Raw genomic sequence first — 13,331 nt, 5'->3', positions numbered from 1 at the left:
CCACTCCCCAATTCCTGGTCCTGATCCACAGAAACTCAGATAACAAATATTTCTTATTTTGAATTATTATTTTTTGAAGTAATTTGTTACACAGCAAAAGATAACTAAAACAGAGACTATGAAAATGGTTTAAGTGATTGATACAGAGAGCCAGAACTAAGGCCAATAAAGGAAATGGAGAGAAAATCATGGATACCAGCTGTTTTTTGATTTGTGAAGGCATAATGGGTTAAGGAGAAGGATGAGTTCAACAAGAATCCTCCAGTTTCTGGCTTGAATGGAAAGGTGCTACTGACTGGGATGAACTCAGGGCAAAAAGCAGGTGAAGGAGGCAGCAAGGAGATAGGAGTAGGAGCACCACAGATAAATCAGCTTTTGAACAACCTGAATTTAAGATATCAATGAGAGATCTTGATAGGGTAGAAATGTCTGATGAGCAGCTAAACCTTGTAAGACATTCCACTAGAGGTAAGATTTGAAAGCTATCTATGCATAGTTATTATAAACAAAGATCAAGATAAAATCTCTTAAAGAGTTAAAAATAGGCTGAATGATCTTTCTCTTCAGACACAATCAGATTTAACATTTCACTCTTATTACTGCAGTTTATTTTCCCTAAAAAAGCAAGTCTGGATAACTGATATACCATAACATGTACATTATATTATACTATAATATAGTATATGTAAGTGAATATCCAAACATCCATTTGCCCAATTAAAACTCAAAGTCTCAAGTCTTTAATCAGAAGTTACTTCATCTCATTTTTATATGTCTGGCCTAATGCTCAGCACAGTGGCTTGCATCTAGTGTCTGATATTTATTGAAATGAAAACTCAAAGTAAAAACTTAATAGCTTAAATACGTTAATAACTTCTGGAATAGTGATGCTGACTCTAAAACAAATTAATTAAAAGTTCAAGAAAAATTAGGGAGAAAAATCATTAAACAGAGACTTACCGATCCGTTTGCAAAACATGGATAAGATGTTCCATAGCTTGGATACCTACTTCCAAGCGGTATTTCTACACATAAAAAGGGAAAATGTTATTAAAGTAACTAACATCCAATTTAAGAAACCTAATAATTTATAAAGTGTTACAGACCTTAGATAATGATTTGAGAGCACGCACAGCATTTCTTCGATCATCCAATAAAGTAGACGAAGCTACTCTGTCACAAAGCTTTTGAATCTGTCAGGGAAAAATAAAATAGCATTAAAAGAATAAAAAGAAAAAAGAAACCATGAAGTTTTTATCCCCCAAATTTATACCATCTAATTAAAAAAAGAAATCAGCAAATGGGACATTGTGGAAATGGCCTCTCACAAATCTAAATATCTACTCAGGTAGATTGTTATGTCATTACACAGATCAAACAGATTTTTTGCAAAGACTTGCATTTATTCCCTACTTGAAAATGCAGTATAACTGCACTCCATTGTCCATTCTCTCCTTCTTCCTTTTAGTTATTAGAAGGCTTTGTGCTTTAGCTGGGCACATGGCTGTCCACCTAGTCTATTTTCCAAGGCTTCCTTACAGCTACGCGTGGATAGTAACTACATTCTGGCCAATGAGTTATGAGTACCTTCAAGTTCATGTCCTTAAAAGGACGCTATTTGTTTTTCATTCCTCTTTCTCCTTCCCTCAGCCTGGAACTTGAACCTGATGGTAACGAGGTACCATACAACAATTCAAACAAGTGCAGGATCCTAGGAATGGCAGAACAAGATAAAAAAACAGCACATAGGCCCCTGGACCATCCCAAGGAGCAGAACTACCCTACCACAGGGACTGCCTACTAGCTCGGACTTTTACTAAAGAAAGACACAAAGTTTTATCTTGGTTAGACAACTGTTTTCTGGCCTCTATTACAGCAGCTGAACCAATGCCCAAACTAATAAACTCATGTTACAGAAGAAATTAAGGCAATGCACCAGAAAATACACTGCCAGTTTGGCAGCAGAGTCCAGAATCTAACTGAGCTACAGATGTCTCACTCCAAAGTCTACACTTTTTCTCCTATGCAGAGCAATATGAGTCTGAGTATCTGTTGCAAACTACAGGGACTATAAGATTTTTGTTGGTACAAAAGGGGCCATAACAATGCAGTCTCTGTGAAAAGCTTCATTTGCACAACTGTCTACTAAGGACCTTGACAAGCCTTTGACTAAACAGTCTAGCCAGGGTAGTTCCTTGTTCTAAGGAAACTGGAGCTTTACTTTGGAAAGTCATAATCAGAAGCTACTAATTACTTAAGAAAAAAATCTGTACTATAAAAACCGTAGGCCAGATCACACCTGTAATCCTAGCACTTTGGGAGGCTGAGGCAGGAGGATCACTGGAGCTCAGGAATTCGAGACCAGCCTGAGCAAGAATGAGAGCCTGTCTCTACTAAAATTAGAAAAAATTAGCTGGGAGTGGTGATGCACGCCTGTAGTCCCAGCTACTCGGGAAGCTGAGGCAGGAGGATTACCTGAGCCCAGGAGTTTGAGGTTGCTGTGAGCTAGGCTGATGCCACGACACTCTAGCCTGGGCAACAGAGCAAGACTCTGTCTCCAAAAAAAAAAAAAAAAAGAAAAAGAAAAAGAAAAAAACTATAGGAATTAATGTACTTACTCTTTCAAGAATTAATCTGGCTGAGACGATAAGGACAAGTTGGGATGGAAACAGATTAGAGACAGAAAAGACATGCCAGCTCATTATAACAGGCAAGGAATAAAGTAAAAAAAAAAAAAGGCATTAGGGTAATGGCAATGGGCAAAGACCTAAAGGGATAAATAAGAAGGCAAAGGAATAACTGAGAGAACTGAATTTAAAAGGTTTGGGGTCCTGAAGAATAAAATGTCTGAAACAGTCACTGTTTGGAATTCAACTTCTAAAAATTTGTCCTAGAGCAATATATATACATGTGCCGTCTTAAGTACAAGAACAATCACTGCAATCACTGCAATAGAAAAAGGAAACAAATCAGAAGCACCTTATATGTCCTTGCCTTCACGAAGCTTAAAACATAGCTGTACCTTCCTAAAACAGAACTTCCCTAACCATGACTATTTACTGTAGGACTAAAAAATAATTCATGCTAATAGTTAATTCATTAATAATGTTTTAATAGAATAAAACAATACTATTTTAGAATACAAAAAAAGAACCAGAAATTTAATTTGTCTTGAACCCTCTAACTGAAAAGACTTTATAAAAAAAGCAAAAGCTGATCTTATCTTCAGATGACCTAAATTATAATAACCTAAAAAAAGATGTGGGAACACTACAAAGTCAAACACAAGTCTCTTTGCAGACAAATCCAATAAATCTAATACAATCCATTTCCATTATAATCACCTAGAAGTCAGCCAAGGTAATATACTGCTTCATTTATTCTCCATGATTTCTCCAAGAAATGAACTATGTTTTTCAAAACAACGTCCTTTTAAGCAAGAAATCTACCAAATACTCTACCATAAATGTTAGCATCTCAAAATCTAACACTACACAAGTTTTCAAATAAAAGGTGAATAACTTTGTGAATAACACAAAGAAAGTTTATGGCATTTCTGCTTGAGGTATAAAAATAATAAGCATAAATTTTCTATATCTACTATAGACAAAGAGCAGAATGCAAAGCAGTATAATAATAAAAGGTAAACACATAAAAAAAGAGAAACTCTTATAGTCTCTCCTAAAAGATAGTAAGATTCAAGAGTGATTACAATTACTTCTCAAACCATACAACATCAGGATTTATATATCCTCCAGGACAATTTTTCCCTAAGTACGTTTTTCAAACTCCTAGACCTACAAAGTTTCCTGGAGGAAAAAGAAGGATCTGGCAAAAAATTTGGCAAATATAGCTTACTTTGTATCTCCATTTTAAAAATATAACACAGTGCCTGCTTATCAAATCTTGTATAAACATTAGAGGTTTCTGTTTTGTTTTTTTATTTTCTTTTTAGTGATTAAGTATGTTTTTTGTTTTGTTTTTTATCATTACACATCACACTTCTCTGTTGACAAAATTCTTTTTTCAAGGATATCTATTCAAATTTTTTGGATCATACCTTGGTAATGCCAGGATATGTAAAATTGAAATGATTCCAATTTTTATAAATCACCCTAAATAATCTACATAATTAGCTTTAAAAAATGCCATGTAGTATTCAACAGACATTACCTAAAAAGAGCATAAAAGACATCTTTGCTTGGATATAGAAGTGATCAAAACAAATTATTATGGTTTTCTCTGACACTGTTATTGCAAGACAGGCCAAGAGAGAAAACACATCCCAGTTATGACATTGACCTGGTTATTAATGTAGAATATGAAACATCAACCCAAATTGGAGTTTCGGCCTACACATTTATAGTAACATAGTATAAAATTGGCTTGACCAAACCAAAACTATATCTAAATTTAAGCCCACACTCCTTAATAATGATTTGTATTAAAAGAGTTTAGCCCTTTTGCTTCCTCAGCTAGCTGATCAAAGTATGATCAAAAAAGAGACACCATAACAGTGTAGTAGTTCTGTATACCTTTTTTGGACGTTAGCAACCTCCACGCCTCAGGATCCAACTTGAGAACAGAAAACGCCCTTATGATTTATCATCAAATGTAGTTAGCACTTCTTTGGGCATTTTCAAAAAACTAGCTTTAAAAAACGTACTAGTTGGAAGGTAGATGTACAACTAAGCACATGCGAGCATACAATAGCATGAGTAGTCCCTGGTGGTCTAGGAAAAAAAACCACAAAAAACAAAAGCATGAATGGGATTTTTACTATAATAGTGCTTATAGTACTTGCACCAAGCAAATTATGTCAAGCCTAAGGAGGTGTCAGTCATCAGAAATCAGGGTCTTTCTCTATCTTAAATTAGAAAGAGAAATCAAATTTTAAAGCACATGACTCTAAGTTTAATGTGGATGAAATTCTGAATTTAAAATATCAAGTACTTTATAGAATTGACTATCCTATGATACTGAGATTTACTACTTGACTGATTCTAAAGGACATCTTAATATCAGTCCAAAGTTACTCTAAGAGTGTGAAAAACTAGGTACTGTACAATCAATATTACTCTCACACTTTAGAAGATAGTTAAGGTTCAATATGAAAAAGCAAAAAAGCAGTCAAAGCATTTAATAAACCTGTCAAAAATCCCTTAAGAAAAAAAAAAGTTTGACACAACCGACTTCACTCATTTGAGAACTTTGATTCCCAGTCTTTAAAAAGCACTGTTTTAGTCCTAATAATTTGTAAGTTGCTATGATTTCAGATCTGTGATTTCTTTCAAATAAAACTATAATCAATTCATTTTAGAAGTATTTATTCAGCATCTACTGCTATGGAAAAACATTAAAATACATATGAACCCTGCCCTACAGACACTTTAAAAGTCTAGAAGGATGATATGTGTACGGTAGAAAGCATAAGAAATACACATTACTCAGAGGGGAAAGAGTATCTGCAGTGTGGTGGGGGAAAGAAGTGGGGGGTGCAGATTAGGGAAGACACTGGTGATGAATTTGAAGTACAGGTAGAATTTAGACAAAGAAAAGAGGAAAAAAATGAGAGAAGCAAAAAAGATGGAAAACCACAATGAAAAAAACTTAATTTTGCAGAAATGGAAAAAAAATACAAAATACTAAATGATAATATAGAAGTTAGAGGTTCCAAGCTCTGGTAACTCAAATATCCAGACCAGATCAAATTACCAATTAAAACATCTAACATTGTACTACACACTCCATTGATGCTCTATAAATACTTCTAAATTAGTGACCCATGATCCCTTATACCTGTTGTACTTTCTGATGGAATATGATGGTGAAACAAATTTTATTCATGCTGTAACTAAGACTAAATGAATTCTTTTCAGATGATAAAGTACTTTTCCAATTTTGGAAAATTTCAGAAGACAAATTACTTTTCCAAGTTTCCAAAGTTAGGCATGAACAACTTTCTTTTCAGTATATATACAACAGACAGAAGTGATACTCACAACTTCATTTTGAAATGATATAAAAACTATGTTGTTCCATTCACAGTGGCAAGATCAAAGTGTTCTAATTCCAACTCTGCAATACTGTACAAGCTGCTTTGGTGTTCTGTGCCTGTAAAACGAAGAGGAACTACAAGGGGCTTTCCAGCTTTAAAATCCTACACTCTGTGATAAATTCTACCCTGTCTTTTCTATAGAAGTCACTGTGACAGGCCAAGTAAAACAAACAAAAAAAAAAACCAGGGTATTCTTCCTCTAAATCATACACAGTAAAAACTCCCCTTTATTGAGCATCTACTAAGTGCCAGGCTCTTGGTATTTCTTATTTCACTTAATCCTCACTACATCCTGAAGAGCAGGTACTTTCCTCATTTTACTTAGAGAGTATCAGCCATCTCTTGCCTGTCCAATCCAATCAGGGGTGGAAGGCCAGGAATCAAATCAAGGTCTAACTCCAAAGCAAGTTCTAATAAACCATAATTCAAAACCTGGTGTCTTGGCTGGGCGCGGTGGCTCACGCATGTAATCCTAGCATTCTGGGAGGCTGAGGTGGGTGGATTGCTCGAGGTCAGGAGTTCAAGACCAGCCTCAGCAAGAGTGAGACCCCGTGTCTACTAAAAATAGAAAGAAATTACCTGGCCAACTAAAATATATATATAGAAAAAAAATTAGCCGGGCAAGGTGGCACATGCCTGTAGTCCCAGCTACTCGGGAGGCTGAGGCAGTAGGATTGCTTAAGCCCAGGAGTTTGAGGTTGCTGTGAGCTAGGCTAACGCCACGGCACTCACTCTAGCCCGGGCAACACAGCAGCGAGACTCTGTCTCAAAAAAAAAAAAAAAAAAACAACCTGGTGTCTCAAACACTAATATCAGACAAAATAAATGAACAAGATCTGAAGAGGCGGGCTGTGATTATGGTAATCTGGAGAGAATATGGTCTTTACTTGGCTGCCCTGTTCCCAAGTGGGAATGCACAAGTGAAGCCAAATATTGTGTGTGTGAAAGAGATATCTTGATCTTCAAATGAGGGAAAGTCACCAGATTTAAACTTTTGCTTTAAACAATTCTAACCTAGACTTGCATAGTTAATTTTAATAATATTATATAATTTTCCCAAATTCCCAGATAAACACTGAAATACGGGCATCAGCAATAAAATCTAGGCTTTAAAGTAAGCCACACTGAGGTTGAATCTTGGCTCTATGACTAGCAATGTAACCTTAGTCAAGTTACTTCACTTCTCTAAGCCTTATTTCTTCGTTTGCAAAGTAAGGATACTATCACTCATTTTGCAGAGTAGTTAGGGATCAAAGGAGAACGTGGAATATAAAGAGCTCAGCACGGTACTTAGCATAAAGTAGGAGCTCAAGCTACTATTATTACCCTTCAGGTTCCCAGTAACAAAGTTCTGTCCATGACGACTATCCAAAGTTTGCCTTTAAAACGTCATACCTGGACACTGAAATTATTCTCAAATAAAAAATTTATTTTTTAAAAAGTCTTAGGTCTTTAGTTCCGTTAGACACTACGCAAATTTCAAAATAAGTTTATCCTAAACCTAAAATCTTAGCAACTGTCAAATACTGTTTTCAGTAGCTAACAATTTTTTTAATGACATTGCAAATCGTATCATTCAGGCAGAAAACGGGAGATTTCTCCCCAGAGCGCGAAAGATCCCAACTACGTCCAACTAGGTTTTTGCCAAATGACATATATTTGCATGAGCCCAAAAAGCGGGGTCTGAACTAATAAAACTAAGCAGAACGACCGTCCTTCCAGTTGATGGGACAGGAGCAGGTGGCTTTGTGCCCCAAAGAATATCGTTTTATTCTTAGCCACACGATCTCACCAACAGCTGGGTTTTAAACTTTGCAATCTTCCCCAAAGCCCGGGTTTCTGACTACGAGAGAGGACGCAGGACTTCACTGGACCCCTCTCGGCCAGTGGAGACAGGGCGAAAGGCAAGGAGGGAGGAGTGGGGAACAGTCCGCGGCCCTGAGGGGCGTGGGAGACAGGTCGGGCCCCCTCTGCGCGGTATCGGGCCCTTCCCGAGCGGTACCGCCCGCAGACCACCGTCCTCGCCCCGAGCTGCGGGGCCTGCGGAGCGCGGCTGCTGTCAGCCCCGCCGAGCCGCCGCGGTGGGGACCGCGCTGGGGGCGAGAAGCAATAACTCCGGGGTTTCAGGAGAGGAAGGCAGGCAAAGGGAAAGGCGGCATGTGGATCCCCAATCCATGATGGGGCGCGAGAGGTGACCTCTGGGCCCCCGAGTCCTCCGTCCCCGTCCCTGCCCTGACCCTCCCCAAGTCCCGGACCCGCGGTCCTCTCACCGTCTCAGCTTCTGTGTGCTGGGGTCCGGCGCTCTGCCCCCCCATGACCCCGCGGAGGAAATTCATCTCGCAGCTCAGCTACCGGCTTTACCGGCTCCTTACGGAACGAAAAGAAGACCACCTCCCCTGGCGTCCGCAGGGCCTGGCCCCCAAGCCCGCACTCTGCGCTCCCCGGCCGCCGCCACCTCTGTCGCCCGCTCGGCGGCCGCTCCAGCCCCCTAAGGCCGGAAACAGCCGCCGCCACTGGCCAAGATGCGCATGCGCGGGGACGTGGCATTACGTGGCGGCTCGAAGGGCGAAGGCAAAAGGGGAGAGAAGGCGAGAGGAGCCCTGCAGCCCGGTTCCGCCGAAGGCCCCGCCCACCACTCAGGCCCCGCCTCCTGCCGCAGGGACACACCTCCTACTCCCGCCCTGCGCGGATCTTTCCTGCTGGCCACCGCCACCCACGTGGTCAAAGCCGGGCCCTGCAGGCTGCAGAGCATCTGATTGCGCGTTTCGGCTGGCGGGGTTCCTAGTTGTCGCCGAGAGGGACTTACTGCAAGCTAGCAGATCTGGGGTCTTATTTTGTTGAGTCGAAAGTGAAATTTTCCATCGGCCGACGTGACAGGTAAGGGGTCCCAGCCCCTGGGAGAGTTCGTTTGGTTTTGCGTTTTAGCAGTACAAGCGTTGTGGCCTTCTGATCCCGGTAAATGGCATTTTTTTACAGGGCTTTGTTTGGTGGTAAAAAAAAGGGTGCTAGAGACCCCTTATCCCACGGCCACTGGGGGGCGCATTTCTCAGCTCTTGCTCTTCAAACCTGCTAGAAGGAATTCCTATATCTAAACACCAGGTACGCTGCTATTTTCAGGTGTTGTGAGGAGCAAACCCATCGAACCCTGCATTTAGCTTACTGAAGGAGTACATTGTTCTGCAGTGTCAATTTGGCAGCGAGTAACAATGTTTTGTTGCTAATTCTCAGCCCCTGTGTTTTCAGTGGTTTTTTTAAAAAACATGCAAAAATGTCATTTTTTTCTAATCAGTGTGCCTGTTCCTTTTGCAGTGAGGTTGCCAGGTACACATGCTTCTGGAATAGTCTTGTAAATTTCTTAAGCCTAAAAAGCACAGAATCTAGTTAGCTAACTGACTCATGCACCTCTCCTCTTGGATTCCCCCACAGGTCCTCAGATTCAGCATTTAAAATTGAACTCATCATCTTCCCCTGCCTCCCTTAAAGGAATAAAGTCAATATACTTCTGCTGTGTGTCCTGCTATGCTCAATAGTACCACTATCCAAATAATTGCTTAAGCTGGGAGGAGGAAGCTGGGAAGAATCCTAGACTCTGGCTTCCGCTCTCACATGTCCAATCAATGGTCAAGCCCTATCATTTCTATTCGCAGAACATTTCTCAAATAGGTCCTCTGGTCTCTATCCTCTCTGCCTGTGACATGGTTTGTGTTCTTCTCATCATTTCTCACTGAGGTTACAGCAATAGCCTGCTAACTAGTTTGTCTGCATTCAGCCCTGGCTTCCCTCCAGTCCATTCTCCAGTCCACCCTTGGATGAGCTTAACAACAACAAAACATCTGTTCATGTCAGTCCTCTTCTTATCCAAAATCCAAACTCCTTAGTTTGGTATAAAGCCCTGTTATGATCTGGCTCCTGCCCACCTTTCCACAGCTCCTGCCCTCCCTTCTCTGGGCACTTCTCTTATACCTGGATATGCCCTTCCCCTTTTTCCTCTTCATCAAGCAAACGCCTGCTAATTCCTTAAGACTCAACTCTGGCATCATCTCCTGAAAGCTTTTCCTGAAATCCAGATGCATATCTATATGCTAGCACTTTACATTTATTAAGACTCTCTGTTTGGGGGAGGCATTCAATAAATGCTTTAAGGACAAGACTATGTTATTCATTTTTATATCTCTGTTGCTTACCACTGTCTCATAAGAGGTGATTGTGATGGAAAAATGAATAAATCATTGAAAGAATACATGTATATTATGCTGAGGAGGAGGTCCTTTGTTCATCTGTAAAGTGGAATCGTAGAGAACACACATCATAGGCTATGGTGAACATTCATTTCCTAGTGCCAAGGTTTTAAGCCTGGGTGACTTGGAGAATGAATGGTGGGGTCATGCTGCCAGAAATACTGCACGCTAAGCATTGTCCTATGCTTTAAAACTAGACACTTGACATTTCACTTCAGACATTTTCCATGAGGGCATTTTGTTGTAGCCTAAAAAAAGTAACCAATAAATACTCAGAATTTTAATTACCAAGTAATGTGTGCAAAGAACCTCACCCAGCCCCTAAGCCTTACTCCTCTCTGAGCCCCACTCTACCCTATCATCACGCATGAGGCTCTGAGATAGAGTGGACTCATGGACGTCTACTACTGCCCTTACTTGGTGATAAAACACAGTGCCTTGACATTTTGGCAAAGTTGTTTTAAGGCACCAGCCTTGTCAAATGTCCTGTTTTTTTTTTGTTGTTGTTAATTTTTTCTTTGAGACAGAGTCTTATTCTGTCACCCTGGGTAAAGTGCAGTAGTATCGTAGCTCACTGCAACCTCAAACTCCTGGGCTCCAGTGGTCCTCCTGCCTCAGCTTCCCGAGTAGCTGGGACTACAGGCATGTGCCACCATGCCCAGCTAGTTTTTTTTTTTTTTTGGTAGAGACAGGAGCTCGCTGTTGCTCAGGCTGGTCTCAAACTCCCGAGTTTAAGTGATCCTCCCACCTTGACCTTCCAGAGTGCTAGGATTACAGGCATGAGCCATTGCGCCCAGCCATTTCCTTCCTGTTTTGTTTTAAACTTTGGCGACTATAATAGATGACTATACTTTAGTGAGTATAGTCGTGACAGCTTACTATGAATTTTCCCTTCATTTGACCGGTTTCTTCCCTAACAGCATCATCTGCGGAAGAGGGACTGTGGGCAGGAGGGATGGACAGCTGGGTGGTTAGGGTGGAGTCACCCATGTCCCCTGGCCCCACAGTCTTTCCTCTGTTCTGATATCTGAGAATGTATTGAGCTGTTCCCTATCTCCAGCCTCAAGAGGAGGCAGAGAGGGTGCAGTGGCTAATTTGTCCTCCAGTTAGTGTCTAAAAGGGGAGCAAAGGCATTGTCACCATGTAACAACCATGAAATGGACTCCTTATTTCAGAGCTAGAGTGTTACATATTATTCCACTTCCACCGTTTTTATAGACAAAAGTCAGGGACTGTGTCTTATTCCTGTTTGTACCCTTTAATCATCTAGCATAATTCCTTTACCATGGTACATGCTTAAGAACTGTTTGTTAAATAAAGGAAGAGAAAAAAATGAAAAAGTTGTGACTGCCTGACTTACACTGTTATATGTGTGACTTTCATAAATCTAAGCATTCAAGATAAGAATGCCATGAATCATTAAAATACACATAATCCAAAATTTTGAGTAAATAAGAATGATCTTTCTTTTCTTAAACCAAACCTGACAACAGAGCAACTAAGAATTCATAAGCTTGAAATCCATTTTTAAAAATTGCTTTTTTCAGTGGCCCTCTTTCCCATCCATTCTTACTTCCTTCAGCAAAAGCAGTGAAATATCATTACACAAGATTGTTTTTATTTGGGGGTAGATAGTGGGGTGGAGTGTTGTCTATACCTGCTTAGGAGAAGTAGAAATGATATTTTATGTGTGAAATACATCCTATACAGGTTTTTAAAGCCTGATTACTGGGAAATCAGTGTCCAAAAACATTAGTGACACAATTATGTGTTACTATCAATCATCCAAACAACATACAGCAAAATAAACTGATAATGATGGAGCAGCAGTCAAAATTCATGACTAATTAATAATAACAATATCAAACACATAGTGTTTTTTATTTGCGAGGCTCTATTCAAAGTGCTTTACGTAAAATAACTTACGTAATCGTCACAACAGCTCTGTGAAGGGGGTAGTTTTATTAGCCCTGTTTTGCAGATGGGGAAAACAGGTCAAGAGAGTAACTTGACCAGTGTCATATATTAATAGCTAGGAAGTGGCAGAGCTGGGGTACAAATTGGCCATCTGGCTCCAAAGCCAGTGCTCTTAGATATTACATTATCCTACCTCTCTACTACACTCAAGACAATAATTGTGCACTAAGTAGAAAGCTGGCGTACAAATCCATAAATAATCTGGCCCTTCTCTTATGTCTCTGAACTCATCTCCTCCAGGGGTGGAGAACCTGCAGTGTCAAGGCCACATGTGGCCCTCGAGATCCCCAAGTGTGGCCCCTCAACCGAATCCAAACTTCACAGAACAAATCCCTTTATTAAAATCCCCTCTTAGGAGAGACGAGGTCTTACTCTTTTGCCCAGGCTGGAGTGCAGGGGTGTGATCTTAGGTAACTGCAGCCTCAAAATCCTGGGCTCAAGCCTTCCTTCTGCATCAGCCTCGCAAGTAGCTGGGACTATAGGTGCACACCACCATGCCCAGCTAAATTTTTTTTTTGTAAAGATGGGGTCTCGCTATGTTGCCTAGGCTAGTCTTGAACGCCTGGCCTCAAGCAATCCTCCCACCTTGGGTTCCCGAAGTCCTGGGATTACAGACATGAGCCACTGCACCCAGCCCCAAATATTTTTTAAAATCCTAGGAATTCCTTCAAAGATGAGGGTACAAGAAAGAGACTTCTGGGCCCCCATCCTGCTCCATTTCATTAATTTTATTCATTTAGATTACTTCCTATTTCATTTAACAAAAAAATTCAGTGGCTAAAATGTTGGACAGCTACCTCTCTTAGGAAATATGAAATTTGACCAAGGCAAGGACTCGGAATAGTTGAGGTGTTTCATATACTGTAGAGTCCAGGGTTCCTGCTCTACCCTTTTAGAAAGGAACAATAATTGTTACTGCATGTGGTTGTTTTTAGAATTTTATTAGATAGTATATCTAACGAGCCAGACATGATGGCTCACTACTGTGATCCCAATGACTTCAGAGGCTGAGGTGGGAGGATTGCATGAGGCCAGGAGTTGGAGACCAGCCTGGGCAA

General features: G+C 40.4%; 1 protein-coding gene and 1 long non-coding RNA gene across 4 annotated transcripts in view; one reads left to right on the top strand and one right to left on the bottom strand.

Moving 5' to 3' along the window:
- The window catches only part of USO1 (USO1 vesicle transport factor), a 55,966-nt gene extending 47,275 nt beyond the window's left edge, over window positions 1-8,691 (bottom strand). For both annotated transcript variants that reach the window (XM_045532831.1, XM_045532832.1), the window contains exons 1-3: window positions 8,329-8,691; window positions 1,107-1,193; window positions 961-1,025 (exon numbers count right to left, since the gene is read on the bottom strand). In XM_045532831.1, coding sequence (XP_045388787.1) covers window positions 961-1,025; window positions 1,107-1,193; window positions 8,329-8,394 — 218 coding nt within the window. In that variant the 5' untranslated portion in view covers window positions 8,395-8,691. The remainder of the gene's footprint in view (window positions 1-960; window positions 1,026-1,106; window positions 1,194-8,328) is intronic.
- On the top strand, window positions 8,604-9,891 carry LOC123624732. Of its 2 annotated transcripts, XR_006730191.1 has the most exons (3): window positions 8,756-8,935; window positions 9,035-9,157; window positions 9,485-9,891. It is a non-coding gene; the product is annotated as an uncharacterized LOC123624732 (long non-coding RNA). The 2 variants fall into 2 exon arrangements; XR_006730190.1 differs by lacking the exon at window positions 9,485-9,891 and having other exon boundaries at window positions 8,604-8,935; window positions 9,035-9,285.
- Window positions 9,892-13,331: the final 3,440 nt, after the last annotated feature.

Source organism: Lemur catta, chromosome 19 (assembly GCF_020740605.2).
Source record: "Lemur catta isolate mLemCat1 chromosome 19, mLemCat1.pri, whole genome shotgun sequence".
Taxonomy (NCBI): Eukaryota; Metazoa; Chordata; class Mammalia; order Primates; family Lemuridae; genus Lemur; species Lemur catta.
The sequence above is the reverse complement of the archived record's forward strand: the minus strand, read 5'-3'. Positions and strand labels throughout refer to the sequence as shown.